The following is a 21090-nucleotide window of genomic DNA, read 5'->3' on the forward strand; positions in this document are numbered from 1 at the left end:
CTGAAAGGTTCTGTTTTCTATTATCGGTCTAGACAGCTGGTCTTATTCTGTACATGCCTCGTCTTGCCTGTAATCTGCCCACGTAGCCATCAGTTTCTAGTTGGTGTGTGAGAGAAAATGTCAACACAGGCGATGGCAATCAGTTACATTTTATTGAACGGGAACAAAATATGTTACAGGAGCAGTGTTTCAAGAGTCCAACTACAGGCCATGTAGCACTTTGCTTTATAATGTTATTGTACAGTTGTTCATGTTGTGAGGTTTGTCATAAATATCCAAAGTAAACATGTCTGGCATTTCTTTACCCAAATACTCCCACGTTAAACACAACCCAAAAGAAAATCTCCCACGCTAGCAGCCAGTTAGCGCAACTTAGCATAAAGTCTGTAAATGGCAGAAATCGTGGCATTTATGTTCAGATTCAAGATAGGGAAAAAAAAAAAAAAACATAACTGAAGGTTAAAAAAAAAAAAACTACAAGCAGGAAGTTAACAGCATAAAATAGCATAAAATAAAAGTTCTGGAAAATTATAGCTTTGGCTACTTACAAAAAAACTTTTTAATGTTATGCAGGTGATTTGATAAAGAAATATTTTATATAATAACAAAGCTAAGCTAATATAAACCAACATTTGCTTCACCCAAATTAATGGTATCAGTCAAATTTGATCTGTCTTGGGGGGAATACATATGCATACATCTACAGATACAGATATATACACACGTGTTGAATATTATGTGCAATTAAAATGTTTATTAAGTACAGGCATTATTGGTCTTATGTTCCCAGGCTTCCCTGTTCCCCAGTGGGGCATGACACACAATCTGAAAAACATGTTTCTCAGCTCTGCAGCTTATTTTTGGTCAGCAGGATATTATGGGAAGAGAAGTGGGTCAGAGATTAGGTTAAATATAAAATAGAATTATGAGACCAGATTTTATGTTTTTATTGCTCCTCTGTAATGATGCTTTGACAGAGGAAAACGGATATTAATGAGATATTTTAGATCATAAAAACATCAAATACATCTTGCAAAGATTAAGTGAATGTTCCTGAGAGTCTGGGCCGTAGTAGACTCTAAGGAGCGATTAAAAACTCCCACACACACGTAGATTCTGTTCAGTAGTATAAACAAAGAAATCCCCAAATATATACAAATCTTCATTAGGAGCATCTGTTTTTTTTTCTCCCTCCGGTTCTCATAACTTTGATGAGACTGAAGCAGACTGTCGGGCTCCAGGTGGCCGAGAAGCTTCTCGACTTGCATCGTGCACACACCACTTGGGTTTTAGGTGTGTGCATTCATAAAAAGAGGCGTCAATCGCCGCCTGGATCCAGAGAGCCGCTCTCACAAACATCTTGTTTATATTCACAGCCGCGACAGAGCCATATCAGATCTTTTCATTTTGGTACACACAGATTTTGCATCCATTAATTAAAATCCTTACTCTAATTTTCATACTCCGGACGTGCACAACAGGTTTATGGACTGTTTTTTTTCGTTTGTTTTTTTTTGCCAGTGTGAATATAATTGTTTGTTTCTCCACCTTTTACAGGACAGAGCATATCCGTCTCTTGGATTTCTTCTTGGCGTTGTCATCAGGAAGCTTCTCCATCACCTTCTCCGCCATCTAAACATGAGACGCAAAGGCATGCAAAGCAAATGTGACTCTCCTTTTGTTGACTTCAAATAAACACGTTGTGAAAGACATGTCAGCTTTTTTATGTATCCAAAAGAAAAACAAACGCATACAAAAAAGTGAAATGACTGGACAGCAAAAGGGAAATCCTATTCAGCGTTTAAAGAAGTGCTTTTGAATAGAAAGTTTGAGCTAAACCACAAACCTGCTCAGGATCTGGAAACGACTTCGTCTCTAGCTTTGAGTAGAGAAGCTCATCCTCCAGGGATACCTCAAAGCTATCTATGGAGGTGAAAGAAAAATGATGAAGAATGAAACATTAACTTAAAAAAAACTATATATATATATATATATATATATATATATATATATATAGGTATATTACTTATTAAATATACCGTAAATATATAAAAACCAATAGTTCAGAATACCTGTCCTCCCAGTGACTCCTTTTACCTTCACTCCAGGAATCTGCCGGAGAACGCCGGCTAGTTCCTGGTAGCGGTATGCATAACTTCAGTCTTTACTGCAATATAAAACAATCAAGGTAACCAAATGAGAGCTATAGATAACCAACCTCTCACTCTTGAGTTTCATAATTCTGCAAGCAGCTATACTGCAAAAGTGCACAACATAAAAAAGAAACAAAGCAAACAAACAAAACATTTTTATATTTGCCAATTAAAATGCAAAAGTACATGTGTTTAAAGAAGAGGAAGTGGGGCTAAAAAAAACAACAACCTTACCAGTACTCAATAGTGACTGTCTTCATGGTTTTGCAGAAGAAGCTGTGATGAGGGCAGAGTTCTTGTGAACTCTCAGTCCTCAGTTTACAGGAATGAGATGTTCAGAGAAAAAACTTTGCCCTATCAAACAGCTAAGCCACGCCTTGTGGGAGGCTGGAAAGCTGCAGTTCAACCTTTCACAAGCCGCCCAGACTCACAGAGCGTCTTTACTCTATGAAAACAGAAATCAGTTTCTTTAGTGGTGGCTTCGCTGCGATGCTGGTGACTGTTCAGCCGCTTCTTCTGCGTAAAAACAACGTAGGCGAAGAACTTGATAATTACACAGTCGTTTGTACAGTCTGTTACATATTATTATGTACAAAATAAAAACAAGTTAATAGGAATAGACTCAGCATACATTATAGTACTAACAGAAGTATGTCTCCAATTTTACACATATAATGGACCAATGCTTCAGCAAATCTATGGTTTATTCTGATTTATAACTAACCTAAAATCAAGGGGAGCAGAAATAGAGCGTGAGAAACCCATGTACGACTAGGCAGTCTGCCCCACACCGTCTTCCTGTCTGGCCACTCTCAAATTAAGGCAGCCAGAGTCGATAAAGCCTTTAAAAAAAGAAAAAGAAAAAAAAGTTGATAACATTTAGACTAACGGCAGGTAACGGTTACAGCCTAACTTCTGCAAAAATGCCAACAGCTGATCGTTTCAGACTATCGGTGGCTAACGGTAGTTAGCATCTAGGTTAGTAGCGGCTAACGGTTACTTATAATAAACACCCATAAATAACTCAAAATAGAATATATGTTAATAAGGTACATATTAACAGAAAAACATATTCTGTTACATTAACATATTTACAGAAAAACATATTCTGTTACAGTAACATATTTACAGAAAAACTTCTCCATCCATTTGATCGGGCAGGTGATGACGTTTGAAGGCATGGAAGTCAATCTCTCGCCCACGAACCACTACTGCCATCTTTTGGCGTAAAATGGCATTGTACCAGAAATTACACCTGCTGCCGTCTGAATAAATGCATCGCTCCCAGTCAAAAAAACAACCAATCAGAGTCAAGAGGAGGGCCTTAGAGCCGGAACTTACCCCAGGAAAACCATATATCCGCCATCATCGGTGGGCATGCTAACTAGCCTTAGCATTTGTGGCAGGGTATGTTGTGATAAACCAGCTGAATCAAAGACTGAAAGTGAAGGGGAAAAAGGATTACGAAATGCAGTTTTAAAAGGGTAACAGGAGTTTTTAAAAGTTTTAAAAATTTATATCAAGTGCGACTTACATTTAACTTTGTAATTTAACGTCTTGAAATTGTGCCTCTTGTCTCTTTAGAAACTCCTGCTCTCAAACTCCCCTATCAAGAAGTCCTCTATTAAACTTCAACAATGTTTTTACCAGAGTTTTTACTAGAAATAACTCATGAGCATAGCAGGTATGCAGTTCCACCAGGTGTTTGCTAATTGCTGCTGCCTAGTCTGAAGGAGCTGATTGGGGGCGGGCTGCTCTGTGAGGTGGAAGCTCAGAAACTGGCAGAGCTCGGTCCACCGAGGCGTTTTGTACAGCTGAATGGTTTCTACGGGAGTTTAAATAATTTCTCAAACATGCGTGACATAATCAAGGCAACACTGCAGGTATGTTCTTGTTGAGGGAATAAAATTCAGTGTAAAGCTCAAAAGTTAATTTTACATAATAGTGCCCCTTTAAAATCATCTAGTGAATGTGAGTAAGTGCTACACAACATAAACAAAACACAAGTTGTAAAATGGAAACAAAAAAATTGAGGAGGTGTCTCAAGGGTGCCACAACTTGTAATGTCTTCACCCAGGATGGCTGTCTACTCTATTTGACTGAGGTAAAGAAGCATCCCTTCTGACTTCAGAAATGCAAATCTCACATTTACAGAGGAGCACCTGCACATCCCAGCCCTTTCAGCAGCGAGTTATCACACAGGTGCGCCGGTGAGCGATCCCGTCAGTGTGATCAGAGACTGCGCAACAGAAGGTATCGTGTGTGTGTGTATTCCAATACCGGCAGGTAATGTCAAAAGATAGTGTGCAGAACAACAGAAGATCCATTGTCTTTCTCCAGCAAGTAATAAGCCTGAGAATTTCAAAAGCCCATTCATTCTCCCAGACTTTAAAAGTCTGCTTCTGACAAGGCTGGTTACTTGACCAACCTTGATCAAATTTGCATGGTTGCAAAACAGGTCGATAGACATCAAAATTCAATGTAAGCGGAAATTCCATGAGGACAAACGTTATACATGATTGTTTAGAGAGCAAAATTGGACAGCTCTCATCAGTGACAAGCAGATGAGATACTCCAAGCTACCCAAGCATGTATTTTCATGCTTGAGTTCAGCTCATTGATTCCTAAACAGGCATAATCTTGTAATTTTTTTAATTTTCTGTCACCGTTAAAATTCTTAGTTCAGTCAAAGATGCTTCTGTCCAACATTTTCAGCGTTATAAATCAGGGATTAGTAGGTCAGACCTAAAAACAAAGAAATAAAAAGAAACACAAAAAGAAAAATCGGTACTGGCCAGAAAAAAGAAACAAACGTGATCGGTGCATCTATTTAAGTTTTTCGATTACACTTGTTGAAACATATATCCAAACACTGGTGGTCTGTTCCAGTAGTGTTTTAATGTGTGTTTTTTTTTGAAGCAGGAAAAATATCAATAAAGACAAAGAAATCTTTTTCGAGCTTTAGAAACAATGATGTTTGACATTTTATTTGTTTAAAATGATATTCAGTACAAAATGTATACAGTAATACCCTTGTATTCGTCAGTTCCCCTGAATAAAATATTTCAATCTGTTGAGCTCATGCCACATATCTGTATCTATAAGATACACTGGATTGTAGTTTTTGCTCATACAATAGCTGATGACAAAGATATAGCAATGGTACCTCTGTAACAATAAAAACTAAAAAGGAAAATTCTGATGGACACACTTTCAATACAATAAAATTACATACATTTTTTTTCTGTAAAAGTTGCATTGCAATCTGCCCATAGGTTTTTTTAATCATTATTTTTTTTACAAGAGTTTTAAATTCATGTATTTCTTATCATTAGCTAAAAAGACAAAAAAAAAAGGATACACGTTTTTAAACATTTAAAAAGACGTGATACGGTGGCAATCTGCGAAGTTGCAGCAACTCTGTCTTAGCAGGTTGTCGTGTCTGAAGCTGCTGTAACAGATCTACAATGCACTTGATTTTGTTCTTTTTTAAAAAAAAAAACGCTTTTTTGTTGGTGAAACAAGGCAACTTCTCAAACTTCTAAAATAAATAAAGCCTCCGCAATGATACTGTACCTGTTTATATATCCAGCTTACATATATGTACGCATGTGTGTACATATACGTTCAGAAACGTGTACAAAATGCTTTTAAAAATCCTCTCCTGGTGTCTAAAAACGGAACGATTACGATAGCAAATGTCTGCATGCACAAGAAACACAGCGGCAATTCTTCCAGTTCGTTGGCTTCTCCTTCCTGCTCCTTGGCTTTGATTGAAATAGATGGAGAAAAAAACAAAGAAAAAAAAATACAACTCTGTCGCCCCTCAAAAACACACACCAACACGCAGACACCCACACACAAAACTGCCTCACTGATCACAGCATCAGTCTCATCGATTGGCGGGAATCTTTGACTCCGCCCCCTGGGTTGGGCGGGTCATCCTGTGGGAAGGTAGCCTTATCTGGTGTGTAGTCGTTCCTCTTTAGATCTGAAGAGGAAGAAAAACAAAGAAAAACAGATATGATAAATGGCAGGTTAAAAGCCAAACAATACATCAACTTTGGTTGTTTCTCTGCGATAAGCTTTCTGTCATGTTTGTGCAGCCGTTACACAGTTTCCAACTTTTTTATTTAGTCTCCGAAGCCTTTATTTACAGCAGTTAAAATAAGATAAAATTTTAACCTTGGAGGGGGGTGGGGGGGGAAGACTTTTAACATAATAAAACAGCTTTTTAGTGCAGAATAAAAAGTAATTTGATATCTGTTATAAGAGAAATTTGGCGGAAGACTAAATTTGGCAATATTTTATTTGTAGGGGTGCATAAGACTGACATCACACTGTTATAAACATGACATAACACCTGTTATGAACATAAAGGAGTCTTTATGAATGTCTGAATGTCATGAAGTGTCACTCAGTTAATACAGTTGACACTTTTAATAGAAGTTTTAATACAACTTTGCATTAAAAGTGTCATTATTTACCGAATGTCACTTCATGACAGTCATAAATATTCACAAAGACTCCTTTATGTTCATAACAGGTGTTATGTCATGTTTATAACAGCGTCATGTCAGTTTTATGCACACCCCTTCAAATAAAGTGTTGCCAACAATTCCCATATGAAATTAAGCAACCAGTCAGCAGCTCGAAAGCTCGTCCCACCAGGAAGTTTGAGTTTCCGGCAGCAGGAGTTGCAGTGGTGTTTAGTCCGGAAGTTTCTGATGGCATCGTCTCCAAGGTTGGCAGGTCCGAATATCATGTCGTACGATCTGCAGCAGAGACAGAGGGATAAGTCAGCTCCTGAACTCTTGACTTGATCAGGATTAAATGAGAAAATGGCGACTCCATGTTGTGAGAACGCTCACCCTTTCTCCCCGCTCTTAATGACAGACGGATCCGTCAGGATCTCCCCGACGCCTGCAAATGAAAGCGGCATTACAAGAAACGGCTAATTTTTTTAAAGAATAAATGTGGCATTGGCGCGCATACACCCGTCTTACCCTGCAGGTCGAGCACCAGCAGCTCTCCCCGGGTGTACTCGTACGTCCAGTGGCTGAAGGCCAGCATGGTCTCCTCCAGAAGGTTGGTGGGAACGATCTCGTCTCCGTTGTTGTTGTTAAACTTCCTGAACTCGCCGGTGATGCACTCTTCAATGGCAAACCACTGGCCAGCTGAGTGGCAGTACAGCAGGAATACCTCCAGAAACCTGAACACACAGAATGATGAGCGCAGCTCAAGACCGGTGATCGTTTTTAAAGGACAGGAACGGCAGCATCACCAGAATGGAAAACGTGTGATTATAACAGGATTGTTTGATGTTTTGATAATGACACCTGATATAGTAAACAACTTCTTTCTTTTCTAAAATCTTAATGAGATAATGAGACTTGTTATGAATTTTAGCCTGTCATCTAAAGAAAATGTTCGACTGATGAGTCAAACCTATGGAAAATAACAGTCCGACGTTGATTACAGTCCTTTGTGGTATCGTTAGGTAATCGGCCAGAAACTGGAGCACCTCTACCAAAAATGTTTTATTTTTTTTCTGTCTATCCAGATGATGTTGTACTGTTGAGACAATACATTGCCTGGAGTAAAATAAAATGATTTTGGTTCCTACACATCTTCTGCTTTCTGTAAGTGATTGTCAACTTTGTTTCTTCTGTCAAGAAAGAACTTCTGCACTGAAGAGTGTTTCTGTCCATGTGTTAGCTTATTGGCATGTCGTGTTTAATGAACGTTAAAAAAAAAAGTTTCTTGCTTCTGACCGGATTTCTCTGTACTTGTATGAAAATAAAATGGCACTACTGTTAGCAAGTTTTGCTACCACTAACAAATTGGAAAGCATTCTGTTAGATGATTTGAGTGTAGAAACCATTGGTACAGATGGTGTCCGGTAAAAGGCTTCAGAAAAGACATCACGCTAAAACAATGTACTATGTACTATTGCACTACTGCAGGAACTGACATGGGGTTCCCCTTTCAGAGTCAGAGGTTAGACAAGCTGCAAGAGGAGCGTTCTACACACTAAACAAATATGACCAGGAATGAATGAATAATCAGGTTTCTATGAACAGGATGTGATTGGTTACCTCGGTGAGTAAGGAATCGTCTTTGGCCTGATTTGATTGAAGGCAAACGTCAGCTTCTGAGCAGCTCGTTGCTGTTGAATTTCCTTGAGTGATAAAAGAAAAAGAAAAGTTACCAAAAATCATAGCAATTGATTAGGGAAATGTTGTGAAACAGAAAACACTGAACATGGAAAAGCTGTTGCCAAGGTTTGGCATTTCTTGGATCTCTCCTCTTTGGGGACACACCCAGACCTTTTACTGCAGAACAACACAAAGTAGATCTAAATATTCTCACCCTGAGACAAAGATGCAACACGGTCTCCTCCTTGTAGATGCTCTCCCATGTCTGGACCACCTCAGGCAGGAAGGACTTGACTATGTAGAGGTGTCCAGGCTTCAGGATGTCGTACTCTGACCAAGTGCAAAGGACCTTCAGAGCCCGTCGGAGTCCTCCGCCCATCTCCTCCTTGCTCAGAAACTCTATTTTGGCACAGAGGCCCCGCTGGGCCCAGGAGGACATGCTGTTGTTGATTGTGTTTGGGGAGCTCTCCTCCAGACGGTACACCGTCACCGGCTCCCCTGTGGCAACACAAAGCAGGATGTCTTAGCCACCGATTTGTGTGCAAATAATTTCTAGCTGCAAGACTATTCTCTCCAAGCGCTCATCTTAATAACTGCCAACCAAATGTCATTGCCTTTTAGGATGGGTTAAAATTTCACACATTTGCCGCTTCTTCCACTGAGCGCAATTTTTGCCAACGTAATAGATATTAGGCTCACTGCCCGAGTTTTTAACTTGTCAGGCAAGATGTTTACACTACAAAGATGAACAAAACCTGCAGGAACAAGGAAACGGATTAAACAAAGAGCTGAAATGCGTAGTCTGCAAGCCATAAAAGGAAGGTTAATTTAAAAAAACAAAAAAACAAAGCGGTTCTCCATTCATTAGCATCTCGCAAACATGGAGCAGTCTGATTTGCTTTTGCTTCATTTCAACCTGAATTAGAATCCTATTCTTCAGTGACTTGCGGTCAGGTATAGCGTAATTCTTAGCAAGAGACGTTTAATTTGGCTGCTCCTACCAAAATAATAGCCTACGCTCTAATGCCGCATGACGAGTTCTGCTTTGAAAATGTTTTAAAACTTTATTATAACGGCATTAATAATCAGCGTAGAATATAATAAACTCATTGAACGCATTTTGTAATCATTTCCGTCACAATATCCAAGAAAATAATTACATTTTACACCAATTGTTACAAAATGCACAGGCAACTCTTGTTAAAAATATAAAACATTTATGCGCATTTATGGCATAATGTGCCACATTATGCCATAAATCACAGACAGTCATTCTAATCAATATAGTTCTAATAACGGTCATGTTGTAGATGCTACCCATTTAAATGTTTGTTTTAGATTACACTTGTCCATGCAACAATGCAAATTATCTCGTTCCCAAGAAGTAAACAAGTAGTTCCTACACGTCTTTGTTCCTTCCCATGTCACGGGCTCCGTAGTCAAAAGGTTACAGAAAATGGAATGAGAAGTGGAAAAAAAAAAGTTTCAAAATGATTCATAACAAAAATGTTTCAGTACAAAATCAATTAGAAATAAAAAGAGAACTGTAACTTGCTTTAAAAAAAAAAAACAGATGTGAATGCTCCGTATAAGTTTAGAACTGAGAACCTTTGCTCGAGTTCTTCTGGTTTTTAACTCAGCTACATTTAGACTAGAGGTGAGTCTCTCAGCAGTCATGATGCGGAGGTCAGAGGCGGAAAATAGCTGTGAGTTTGCATGTGACACAATAATAAACTCATTTTAAAATCTTGTGGAACAATAAGGTGCACAGTTAGATTATGCTGTGCTCAAAGACCAAAAAAAAGGAACAGATAAAGTGACGAGTCAAACTTGTCATGGTGTTACTGAACTGTTAAACCGCCTGCACATGTGACGGTTTTTGTGCCTTGGTAAAGGCCCTAAAAAGGCCAAACGCATAAAACCTTCACGTAAAAAAACACAAACAAAAATGCATGCTGAATAATTTTAGTTTTCCAGCTCCTAAAACCTTCCCCAGAATTCCAGATATTTTCCTAATGAAAATATTTAGCTTTTCCAGATTAGTTTTTATGAAACTATATACATTTTTACCTATCCTTTAAATGACCTGCATACTAAATGATTTTAAAAGGGTAGCACCATGACAACCACTGTTTGCCTCTACATGACTTAAGTTATTTTACTAATTAAAAAAGAAAACCCATCACCTGTAGCCGTCAAAACATCACATCCTCATTGTCAAAACCAGCACTTCCTCTTTCGAAAGAAGAAGTAATCTAATTTTAAAGTCATAATAACTGTAAAAAAAAAAAAAGACGAAACATTCAAGGCAGCACCGACACTTTGCTCATTCACTGCGAAGCAAACGGCAGTGGGAGTAGAAGAGATCTCTTATCTGCCTTCATGCTTCCTCATTCTCAAACAGTTCGCTGGTTATTAATGAAGCCGTCAAAAAGGTGAGGACTGGTGCATTACTGTGTTTTCACCTCTAGGGGGCACAGGAGTGAAGGGGATGCTCTGAGACAGCCTCATCAAGTTGTTGCGCTCCACAGCTGGAGGAAGAGTGAAAAGCAAAGACTTGCTCATTATTTACAGAAGTTACTAAAGTGAATGGATAACAAGTATTTATTATTAACAGAGTGGAAATGTTTGAACACCAGTGTAGTCTCCTCACCCGAGTACTGATAGCTTTCCATAGGCTTGAACGGAGAGCCGATAGCTGAAGAAACAGAAATTAATGTCTTTTTAACTACACTCAGACTTCATTAAGCAGTTCCGGCGTCAGCCACTAGATGGCCATACATAATTAAAAACCAAGAACACAAACAACTAAAACGGTTTGATGCAAAAGGTAGTACTAGTAGTTGTTACAAATTTACATAGCATTCAAATTGTGTCATGTTACAAACACAAACTTCAAAGAATTGGAGGGATTTTATGTNTGTCATGAAGTGTCACTCAGTTAATACAGTTGACACTTTTAATAGAAGTTTTAATACAACTTTGCATTAAAAGTGTCATTATTTACCGAATGTCACTTCATGACAGTCATAAATATTCACAAAGACTCCTTTATGTTCATAACAGGTGTTATGTCATGTTTATAACAGCGTCATGTCAGTTTTATGCACACCCCTTCAAATAAAGTGTTGCCAACAATTCCCATATGAAATTAAGCAACCAGTCAGCAGCTCGAAAGCTCGTCCCACCAGGAAGTTTGAGTTTCCGGCAGCAGGAGTTGCAGTGGTGTTTAGTCCGGAAGTTTCTGATGGCATCGTCTCCAAGGTTGGCAGGTCCGAATATCATGTCGTACGATCTGCAGCAGAGACAGAGGGATAAGTCAGCTCCTGAACTCTTGACTTGATCAGGATTAAATGAGAAAATGGCGACTCCATGTTGTGAGAACGCTCACCCTTTCTCCCCGCTCTTAATGACAGACGGATCCGTCAGGATCTCCCCGACGCCTGCAAATGAAAGCGGCATTACAAGAAACGGCTAATTTTTTTAAAGAATAAATGTGGCATTGGCGCGCATACACCCGTCTTACCCTGCAGGTCGAGCACCAGCAGCTCTCCCCGGGTGTACTCGTACGTCCAGTGGCTGAAGGCCAGCATAGTCTCCTCCAGAAGGTTGGTGGGAACGATCTCGTCTCCGTTGTTGTTGTTAAACTTCCTGAACTCGCCGGTGATGCACTCTTCAATGGCAAACCACTGGCCAGCTGAGTGGCAGTACAGCAGGAATACCTCCAGAAACCTGAACACACAGAATGATGAGCGCAGCTCAAGACCGGTGATCGTTTTTAAAGGACAGGAACGGCAGCATCACCAGAATGGAAAACGTGTGATTATAACAGGATTGTTTGATGTTTTGATAATGACACCTGATATAGTAAACAACTTCTTTCTTTTCTAAAATCTTAATGAGATAATGAGACTTGTTATGAATTTTAGCCTGTCATCTAAAGAAAATGTTCGACTGATGAGTCAAACCTATGGAAAATAACAGTCCGACGTTGATTACAGTCCTTTGTGGTATCGTTAGGTAATCGGCCAGAAACTGGAGCACCTCTACCAAAAATGTTTTATTTTTTTTCTGTCTATCCAGATGATGTTGTACTGTTGAGACAATACATTGCCTGGAGTAAAATAAAATGATTTTGGTTCCTACACATCTTCTGCTTTCTGTAAGTGATTGTCAACTTTGTTTCTTCTGTCAAGAAAGAACTTCTGCACTGAAGAGTGTTTCTGTCCATGTGTTAGCTTATTGGCATGTCGTGTTTAATGAACGTTAAAAAAAAAAGTTTCTTGCTTCTGACCGGATTTCTCTGTACTTGTATGAAAATAAAATGGCACTACTGTTAGCAAGTTTTGCTACCACTAACAAATTGGAAAGCATTCTGTTAGATGATTTGAGTGTAGAAACCATTGGTACAGATGGTGTCCGGTAAAAGGCTTCAGAAAAGACATCACGCTAAAACAATGTACTATGTACTATTGCACTACTGCAGGAACTGACATGGGGTTCCCCTTTCAGAGTCAGAGGTTAGACAAGCTGCAAGAGGAGCGTTTGACACACTAAACAAATATGACCAGGAATGAATGAATAATCAGGTTTCTATGAACAGGATGTGATTGGTTACCTCGGTGAGTAAGGAATTGTCTTTGGCCTGATTTGATTGAAGGCAAACGTCAGCTTCTGAGCAGCTCGTTGCTGTTGAATTTCCTTGAGTGATAAAAGAAAAAGAAAAGTTACCAAAAATCATAGCAATTGATTAGGGAAATGTTGTGAAACAGAAAACACTGAACATGGAAAAGCTGTTGCCAAGGTTTGGCATTTCTTGGATCTCTCCTCTTTGGGGACACACCCAGACCTTTTACTGCAGAACAACACAAAGTAGATCTAAATATTCTCACCCTGAGACAAAGATGCAACACGGTCTCCTCCTTGTAGATGCTCTCCCATGTCTGGACCACCTCAGGCAGGAAGGACTTGACTATGTAGAGGTGTCCAGGCTTCAGGATGTCGTACTCTGACCAAGTGCAAAGGACCTTCAGAGCCCGTCGGAGTCCTCCGCCCATCTCCTCCTTGCTCAGAAACTCTATTTTGGCACAGAGGCCCCGCTGGGCCCAGGAGGACATGCTGTTGTTGATTGTGTTTGGGGAGCTCTCCTCCAGACGGTACACCGTCACCGGCTCCCCTGTGGCAACACAAAGCAGGATGTCTTAGCCACCGATTTGTGTGCAAATAATTTCTAGCTGCAAGACTATTCTCTCCAAGCGCTCATCTTAATAACTGCCAACCAAATGTCATTGCCTTTTAGGATGGGTTAAAATTTCACACATTTGCCGCTTCTTCCACTGAGCGCAATTTTTGCCAACGTAATAGATATTAGGCTCACTGCCCGAGTTTTTAACTTGTCAGGCAAGATGTTTACACTACAAAGATGAACAAAACCTGCAGGAACAAGGAAACGGATTAAACAAAGAGCTGAAATGCGTAGTCTGCAAGCCATAAAAGGAAGGTTAATTTAAAAAAACAAAAAAACAAAGCGGTTCTCCATTCATTAGCATCTCGCAAACATGGAGCAGTCTGATTTGCTTTTGCTTCATTTCAACCTGAATTAGAATCCTATTCTTCAGTGACTTGCGGTCAGGTATAGCGTAATTCTTAGCAAGAGACGTTTAATTTGGCTGCTCCTACCAAAATAATAGCCTACGCTCTAATGCCGCATGACGAGTTCTGCTTTGAAAATGTTTTAAAACTTTATTATAACGGCATTAATAATCAGCGTAGAATATAATAAACTCATTGAACGCATTTTGTAATCATTTCCGTCACAATATCCAAGAAAATAATTACATTTTACACCAATTGTTACAAAATGCACAGGCAACTCTTGTTAAAAATATAAAACATTTATGCGCATTTATGGCATAATGTGCCACATTATGCCATAAATCACAGACAGTCATTCTAATCAATATAGTTCTAATAACGGTCATGTTGTAGATGCTACCCATTTAAATGTTTGTTTTAGATTACACTTGTCCATGCAACAATGCAAATTATCTCGTTCCCAAGAAGTAAACAAGTAGTTCCTACACGTCTTTGTTCCTTCCCATGTCACGGGCTCCGTAGTCAAAAGGTTACAGAAAATGGAATGAGAAGTGGAAAAAAAAAAGTTTCAAAATGATTCATAACAAAAATGTTTCAGTACAAAATCAATTAGAAATAAAAAGAGAACTGTAACTTGCTTTAAAAAAAAAAAACAGATGTGAATGCTCCGTATAAGTTTAGAACTGAGAACCTTTGCTCGAGTTCTTCTGGTTTTTAACTCAGCTACATTTAGACTAGAGGTGAGTCTCTCAGCAGTCATGATGCGGAGGTCAGAGGCGGAAAATAGCTGTGAGTTTGCATGTGACACAATAATAAACTCATTTTAAAATCTTGTGGAACAATAAGGTGCACAGTTAGATTATGCTGTGCTCAAAGACCAAAAAAAAGGAACAGATAAAGTGACGAGTCAAACTTGTCATGGTGTTACTGAACTGTTAAACCGCCTGCACATGTGACGGTTTTTGTGCCTTGGTAAAGGCCCTAAAAAGGCCAAACGCATAAAACCTTCACGTAAAAAAACACAAACAAAAATGCATGCTGAATAATTTTAGTTTTCCAGTTCCTAAAACCTTCCCCAGAATTCCAGATATTTTCCTAATGAAAATATTTAGCTTTTCCAGATTAGTTTTTATGAAACTATATACATTTTTACCTATCCTTTAAATGACCTGCATACTAAATGATTTTAAAAGGGTAGCACCATGACAACCACTGTTTGCCTCTACATGACTTAAGTTATTTTACTAATTAAAAAAGAAAACCCATCACCTGTAGCCGTCAAAACATCATATCCTCATTGTCAAAACCAGCACTTCCTCTTTCGAAAGAAGAAGTAATCTAATTTTAAAGTCATAATAACTGTAAAAAAAAAAAAAGACGAAACATTCAAGGCAGCACCGACACTTTGCTCATTCACTGCGAAGCAAACGGCAGTGGGAGTAGAAGAGATCTCTTATCTGCCTTCATGCTTCCTCATTCTCAAACAGTTCGCTGGTTATTAATGAAGCCGTCAAAAAGGTGAGGACTGGTGCATTACTGTGTTTTCACCTCTAGGGGGCACAGGAGTGAAGGGAATGCTCTGAGACAGCCTCATCAAGTTGTTGCGCTCCACAGCTGGAGGAAGAGTGAAAAGCAAAGACTTGCTCATTATTTGCAGAAGTTACTAAAGTGAATGGATAACAAGTATTTATTATTAACAGAGTGGAAATGTTTGAACACCAGTGTAGTCTCCTCACCCGAGTACTGATAGCTTTCCATAGGCTTGAACGGAGAGCCGATAGCTGAAGAAACAGAAATTAATGTCTTTTTAACTACACTCAGACTTCATTAAGCAGTTCCGGCATCAGCCACTAGATGGCCATACATAATTAAAAACCAAGAACACAAACAACTAAAACGGTTTGATGCAACAGGTAGTACTAGTAGTTGTTACAAATTTACATAGCATTCAAATTGTGTCATGTTACAAACACAAACTTCAAAGAATTGGAGGGATTTTATGTGACGGACCAACACAGCATTTTGCATAACTGTAAAGTGGATGAACAAAAAAAAAAAAAAAAAAAAAAAAAAAAAAAATCCAAACATGATTGACAGAAGTTTAAAAAAAAAGTAAAAGTCCAATGTGAAAATAAGACCCGCTAATAAATATCTTTGGTTTAAATGAGGTCAACTAGTTTATCTTGTGCCCATCAGTGAGACTCACAGTCCTTCCTGGCTCCGAGGTGGCTGTGGCGTGCCGTGTACAGGGAAACGGCAGCTGTAACCACACAAGAGGAGCAGCTAAGTAAAGGTCTCATTCAGGAAGAAAAAACAAACTATGGTCACGGTAAAGTGAAGGTTGGCATTAAATCTAAGATGTTTCTGGCATAAAACAATTGCCTTTGGATTGTAAAATGCATTAAATCCAGCCTGAACTGTACAAACACCACAGATTTCCACCCTGTCTTTTATTTCCCCAGGGTTGAAGTTTGGAGAACTTCACATTCAAAAGATCCTGAGAAAGGTAAACGACCAAAGCAGAGATCTGATAATATCTGTATTGGTCCAGATATTGAAACAAACGTATATGTTTGACCAAAGTTGTCAACCTATTGTTTTTGACAGATTCTTTATTATTTATTTTAGATTGGCTGTTATATCCCATAACTGCACTGACCGAACAAATCAAAGTTGTTTTGTTTTACATGTTTGACCAAGCTCGTGAAAATGCTTAGCGTATTTAAGTGTGCTGTACTGCTGCAGAGTTAATACATTTCTGATTCAGTACATTTATGTTTTTAAAAAAAGAAAGGTTTTAAGTCAGTTACGTTTTCCTATATCAGATCGGTATTGGTCGATACCAATCCTGTGATATCTGTATCAGTAATCTAAAATATACTAACAGTAACTCCAGTTCTTACCATTTAATGTTTCTTCCTCAGGAGGTCTCCTGATAGAGAGAGAGAGAGAGAGAACTGATGAGAGAGCCAGTCATCAGAACCCCGATCTAATCTGTCACCACTTTCACTTTATTGTGTTGGAGCATTTGTAAAGCTGTTTGCAGAAAGGTGATGTTTATATGTCAATAAGGAGCAGTGGAAGGACACTTACAGGGTGCTGGCTTGGGCTGATTTCACCTGAACCCTTTCCTGGTAGAGAAGCAACACGTTAATCAAACACAAGTCCACGTCAACCTTTACACACAAACGCACACAACAAGCTCTTACTAGTACTGCAGCTCTAGGGATGTCTTCAGCTGAAACTCTACTCCTGTCCTTCTTTGTCAGAGCTACACAAACACAATAAACCATCAGAAATCAATTATGCTACACCATTGTTACTACTGAAGGGAGGACACTGAACTAGAAGATCTAATTTACAATTTTCTTTTCTGAACTTACTCGAGTCTGGATGAAGAAAAGCGGGGGTTCTGTCAAACTCTGTGAAGCCAGCGTAGGAGTTGACCGCTCGGATGAGACCGTGACTTTCAACCTGTGGCCGCAAGAGAGCAAGTGGAGACGCAGACAGAAAAAAAAATGAAAATGAGAAGATGAAGGAAAATCTGATTGTCATGTAATATCTGAGCAAAAAGCTGCATATGTAGAGATTGTTGGTCATATACAACACAACCAACATGATCCATGTTGGTTCCAAAAGTGACACATTTACCAAAGTTTGTAAATGTGTTCTCCTTCTTCTCCCATGGTTGCCATTTTTAATTTTGTACAATTAAATCAAAGACACAGACTTTAATTGAAGTGAACCAGGAGCAATTTGTGTTTTGTTTCTCATTTGTTCTTTAATTTCTCTAGAGCAGCGCATGATATATGTTGCTTTTTTGATAACTTTTAATCTGCCTCATGCTATACAAATTGCATTTTATTATCAAATAAGGCCAGGCTGGTTTGGACAGCTTTTAATTTTTTTAATTTAATACAATTTAATTTACTTCGGTCATCTTTATATTAAAATTTAGTTGACGACTTTAAAAGTATAACAAAAAAAACAAACAAAAAAAAAACCCAGAAGAAATATGAAAGACAACACTATTTACAGATGCTCCATTGTGAAGTAATTTACAAATGCTACTCAAATGCTAAAGCAACTACATTATTTAACCTCATGCTATGCTATGCAGAAGATCTGTCTGCACTGAAGAAGATACAGTGATCTCCATATAATGAACCTACTTTCTGATAAATTAAGCTTATAATTATTTGACCACTTGGGGGCGCCCAAGGAGCACCAAATTTAGACTCCTAAATGTTTTGCAGACACCAAAACATGCGAAGAAAATAAAAACAAACATTTACAGCTGAACTCCAACTTATACATTAGGTTAATGTTTAAAATAAACAGTGTCCACATTTCAGACAGCAGTGCCACTGCTGCATCATTTATGCCTTAAATTGGCATGGATGCCTTCTGGTATGCAACCACAAAAACATCCTGCAACATGGAGCTTCACAACAATGTGAATTAATCAACTTTATTCTTCTTTTACTGTTAGGGCTGCCACTAACAAATTATTTTGGTAACTGATTAAGTGATTATTCTGATGATTAATTGGATAAAACTGGCACATTTTTTATTAAACTACTTAAGACTTTTCTACACAATATTAGAAATACATTAAAAGGTGGAAATAAATAATTCAATTCCTTTTTAAAATAAGAAAATAAACATTTTATTGCCTACAATACAATAAAAGCATTCCTTTAGTGGATTTGAACCGATAATCTGATTGTATATGTATTTTGTACAATTCTTCTCTGAATATATTTTTCATTTTCAGCAAATGGCCTTTTTTTGAGTCTAAACACTCCAGTTAGCGACTAATCGATTACCAAATTAGTTAAATTATTTCAATAATCGATTCATCACAATTACTTGTTTCAGCCGCAATTGCTATTGTATCTTGCCATAGTATGACCAACCATATCCAAATATTAGTAAAAATGAAATCCCTGATCAATGCTCCTGTAAAAATGTAAAAATTACAACATACACACCTGTGATCTGGTTGGTGTGGCCGGGCTTTGCTGTCTGCTGGAGGTCTCTTTCGGAGTAGAGTGCTGCATATCCAAGTTGTCTTTATGTCCTGAGTCCAAATAGGAGATTAGTTCAACTTGACAGCAGCAAAAACTACCAGCTGTTCTCTGATCATGGTGAAGTAATCTCTGCTTCAGTATCAGATTTCAGATTTCTTCCTCTAACCTCCACATGACCAACGTACACCACAAAATATAACATGATTACATAAATCACTCTTCAAAAACAAACTTGATCAAAAACAAACTGATGTTGAGTGAAATTTGGCCACACCCAGGAACATAAATACAAGTCACTCACAGTAGACAGAGGAAAAGAAAGAGCAGGTAAAGAAGCCCCAGCACCCGGCAGATGCATCCCATAAGCTCAGACTGAAACTCAAACCTCTCATGTTTAGCTTTCTTGCGGTTTTCTTCTCTTCTCGTTGACCTTCTGACCCGTTTCGAGTGTTGTGGACAGAAGCTGGCCGTCCTGGAGGATCACATTCCCTCCTCTTCCGTCTGTGGGGTCGTTTGGGCACCGCAGCAGGAGGCTGGATGCCGTTTCCAAGGCCGCGATACAACGGCGGCGATGCTTCTAGTGCTTCGGTTTGTGGAGATCTTCTAGCAGATCGGCCTTCTTCGTCGCTGAATGCTTCGTTTACGTAACCCCCGCTAACACCCCCCCGCGTCAACCCCTTTGGGTTTTCAGGTTTTACAGCACTAGCAAGCAGGCAGGCAGGTTGAGTGAAGTTTGACTCATTGGAGAGAACAACTACAGTCGGATACAAACACACACACTTCTCCTCCTCCTCGACAGCGGACAGAGCTTCGTTTCTGTACTCACCTACAAACGCCCCGAACTCTACAGAGGTGGCGTCTGGCTGGGGCGGCTGCTGGTAAAACCCGTCCTGGGCGAGGTCGGGGTGGCTGGCTCCACTGGGCTGAGAGGGGGTGCTGCTGATGCGGAACTGGGCTACGAGGGCGGGCGCGTTGGGCAGGCTGGATGGCGAGTCGGAAAGGCGCAGCTCTTGCGGACGGGTTAGTTTGCTTTGGGTGAGAGAGTGGCCTTGGTGACGGCGCTCCGGAGGGGAGGTGGGCGAGGCGCTCGGCACGAAGGCTATGGCGCCCGTGCTGCCGGAGGAACCAGCCTCTGCGGCAAAGTGTCCCTGCCCGAATACGCTCCTCTTCTCCGGACTTAACGCCGTGCTCACTCCGGGGTCTGGTCCCGGCTCAGTTCTGGGACCGTGCCCGAATCTCTGACGGATTTGCATCCCGCCGTCTCCTCCTGCATCGACTCCGAAAAGGGAATCCGCAATGTTGGCGCCCGCTTGGGGAAACGAAGAACCGAAGTAGGCCCTGACGCTGCGCTTGCCTATCGCCGACGATTTGGAGTCCGTTGGCACGTGCGCGATGCTGGGGACCACGTTCTTGGACAAACTAAGCTCCCTGGTGATCTGCGTGTGGACCTTGCTGGCCTCGGACGCCCTCTGAGCGGTCAGCGTCTTCAGAGTGTCCACGGTCAGAGCAGACAGGTCCTGCAGGTGGCCGATCTGTGAATCCAGCGTGTGCAAGGAGCGTTTTATAAAGTTCACCTTGTTCCCGACCTCCTTCAGTTGCAAACACATCGTCTCAACTCTGGAAACAAGACGGGAGAGCCGCCGTTGGTAACAAAACAAACTTGGCCAACGAGGTAAAAACACAAAATATTAGCAGCACAAAAAAAGTAAAGAGAATTTGTTAGAGTTTACTGTAGCACGGCATTACGATTTAAAATTAATATTTTAGTCATCAGATGTGGAGACTCAAAATGACCTATTTTCAATTCAATTGAACAACATCAGGGGGTGACTGTGGTTCAGTGGGAAGAGTTGTCTTGCAATCAGACTGTTGTAGGTTCAATTCCAGTCTCCTCCTGTCAACCTGGTCGGTAAAATGACTGAAACAGACTGAACTATTATTAGTTCAGTCTGTTTACCATTTACTTTATTCATCCCAAAAAGGAAACTAAATGTCGCAACTCACATCAAAGTATGCTCAAAAAGTTGTTTTGGATTAAGATGCTTTCTCTTCTTTTAGTGTATTTCTAATCATAAAAAAGGCTTACATAGTTAAATGAAAAATCTTTAGAATGACCCAATTCAAGCCAATTAATCATTAGAATAATTAATA

The 21090-nt window shown here is 39.6% G+C and overlaps 1 protein-coding gene and 1 long non-coding RNA gene across 7 annotated transcripts in view; both read right to left on the reverse strand.

The window, feature by feature from the left end:
• Positions 1 to 133: 133 nt before the first annotated feature.
• LOC103135987 (uncharacterized) lies at positions 134 to 3625 on the reverse strand. 3 transcript variants are annotated; one of them, XR_001661719.1, is made up of 6 exons: positions 3495 to 3625; positions 2878 to 2995; positions 2388 to 2669; positions 2073 to 2167; positions 1847 to 1923; positions 134 to 1632 (listed from the first exon to the last, which is right to left on the reverse strand). It is a non-coding gene; the product is annotated as an uncharacterized LOC103135987 (long non-coding RNA). The 3 variants fall into 3 exon arrangements; XR_001661718.1 differs by having other exon boundaries at positions 2388 to 2598; positions 3495 to 3617; XR_475979.2 differs by lacking the exon at positions 3495 to 3625 and adding an exon at positions 3283 to 3443 and having other exon boundaries at positions 2388 to 2598.
• Positions 3626 to 5124: 1499 nt separating this feature from the next.
• The window catches only part of trpm7 (transient receptor potential cation channel, subfamily M, member 7), a 46822-nt gene continuing 30856 nt past the window's right edge, over positions 5125 to 21090 (reverse strand). The window contains exons 26-40 of one of the 4 annotated variants that reach the window (XM_016669989.1): positions 19766 to 20556; positions 18901 to 18989; positions 17290 to 17380; positions 17116 to 17177; positions 17000 to 17037; positions 16810 to 16838; positions 16113 to 16166; positions 15643 to 15687; positions 15455 to 15520; positions 13204 to 13487; positions 12930 to 13012; positions 11838 to 12043; positions 11703 to 11754; positions 11500 to 11606; positions 5125 to 6144 (exon numbers count right to left, since the gene is read on the reverse strand). In XM_016669989.1, coding sequence (XP_016525475.1) covers positions 6032 to 6144; positions 11500 to 11606; positions 11703 to 11754; positions 11838 to 12043; positions 12930 to 13012; positions 13204 to 13487; positions 15455 to 15520; positions 15643 to 15687; positions 16113 to 16166; positions 16810 to 16838; positions 17000 to 17037; positions 17116 to 17177; positions 17290 to 17380; positions 18901 to 18989; positions 19766 to 20556 — 2110 coding nt within the window. In that variant the 3' untranslated portion in view covers positions 5125 to 6031. Of the gene's footprint in view, positions 6145 to 11398; positions 11607 to 11702; positions 11755 to 11837; positions 12044 to 12929; positions 13013 to 13203; positions 13488 to 15454; positions 15521 to 15642; positions 15688 to 16112; positions 16167 to 16809; positions 16839 to 16999; positions 17038 to 17115; positions 17178 to 17289; positions 17381 to 18900; positions 18990 to 19324; positions 20557 to 21090 lie in introns of those variants that run through there. The other 3 variants (XM_016669987.1, XM_016669986.1, XM_016669988.1) reach the window with 3 other exon arrangements.

The sequence above is a fragment of the Poecilia formosa genome, unplaced genomic scaffold (genome assembly GCF_000485575.1).
Source record: "Poecilia formosa unplaced genomic scaffold, Poecilia_formosa-5.1.2 Scaffold29, whole genome shotgun sequence".
NCBI lineage: Eukaryota > Metazoa > Chordata > Actinopteri > Cyprinodontiformes > Poeciliidae > Poecilia > Poecilia formosa.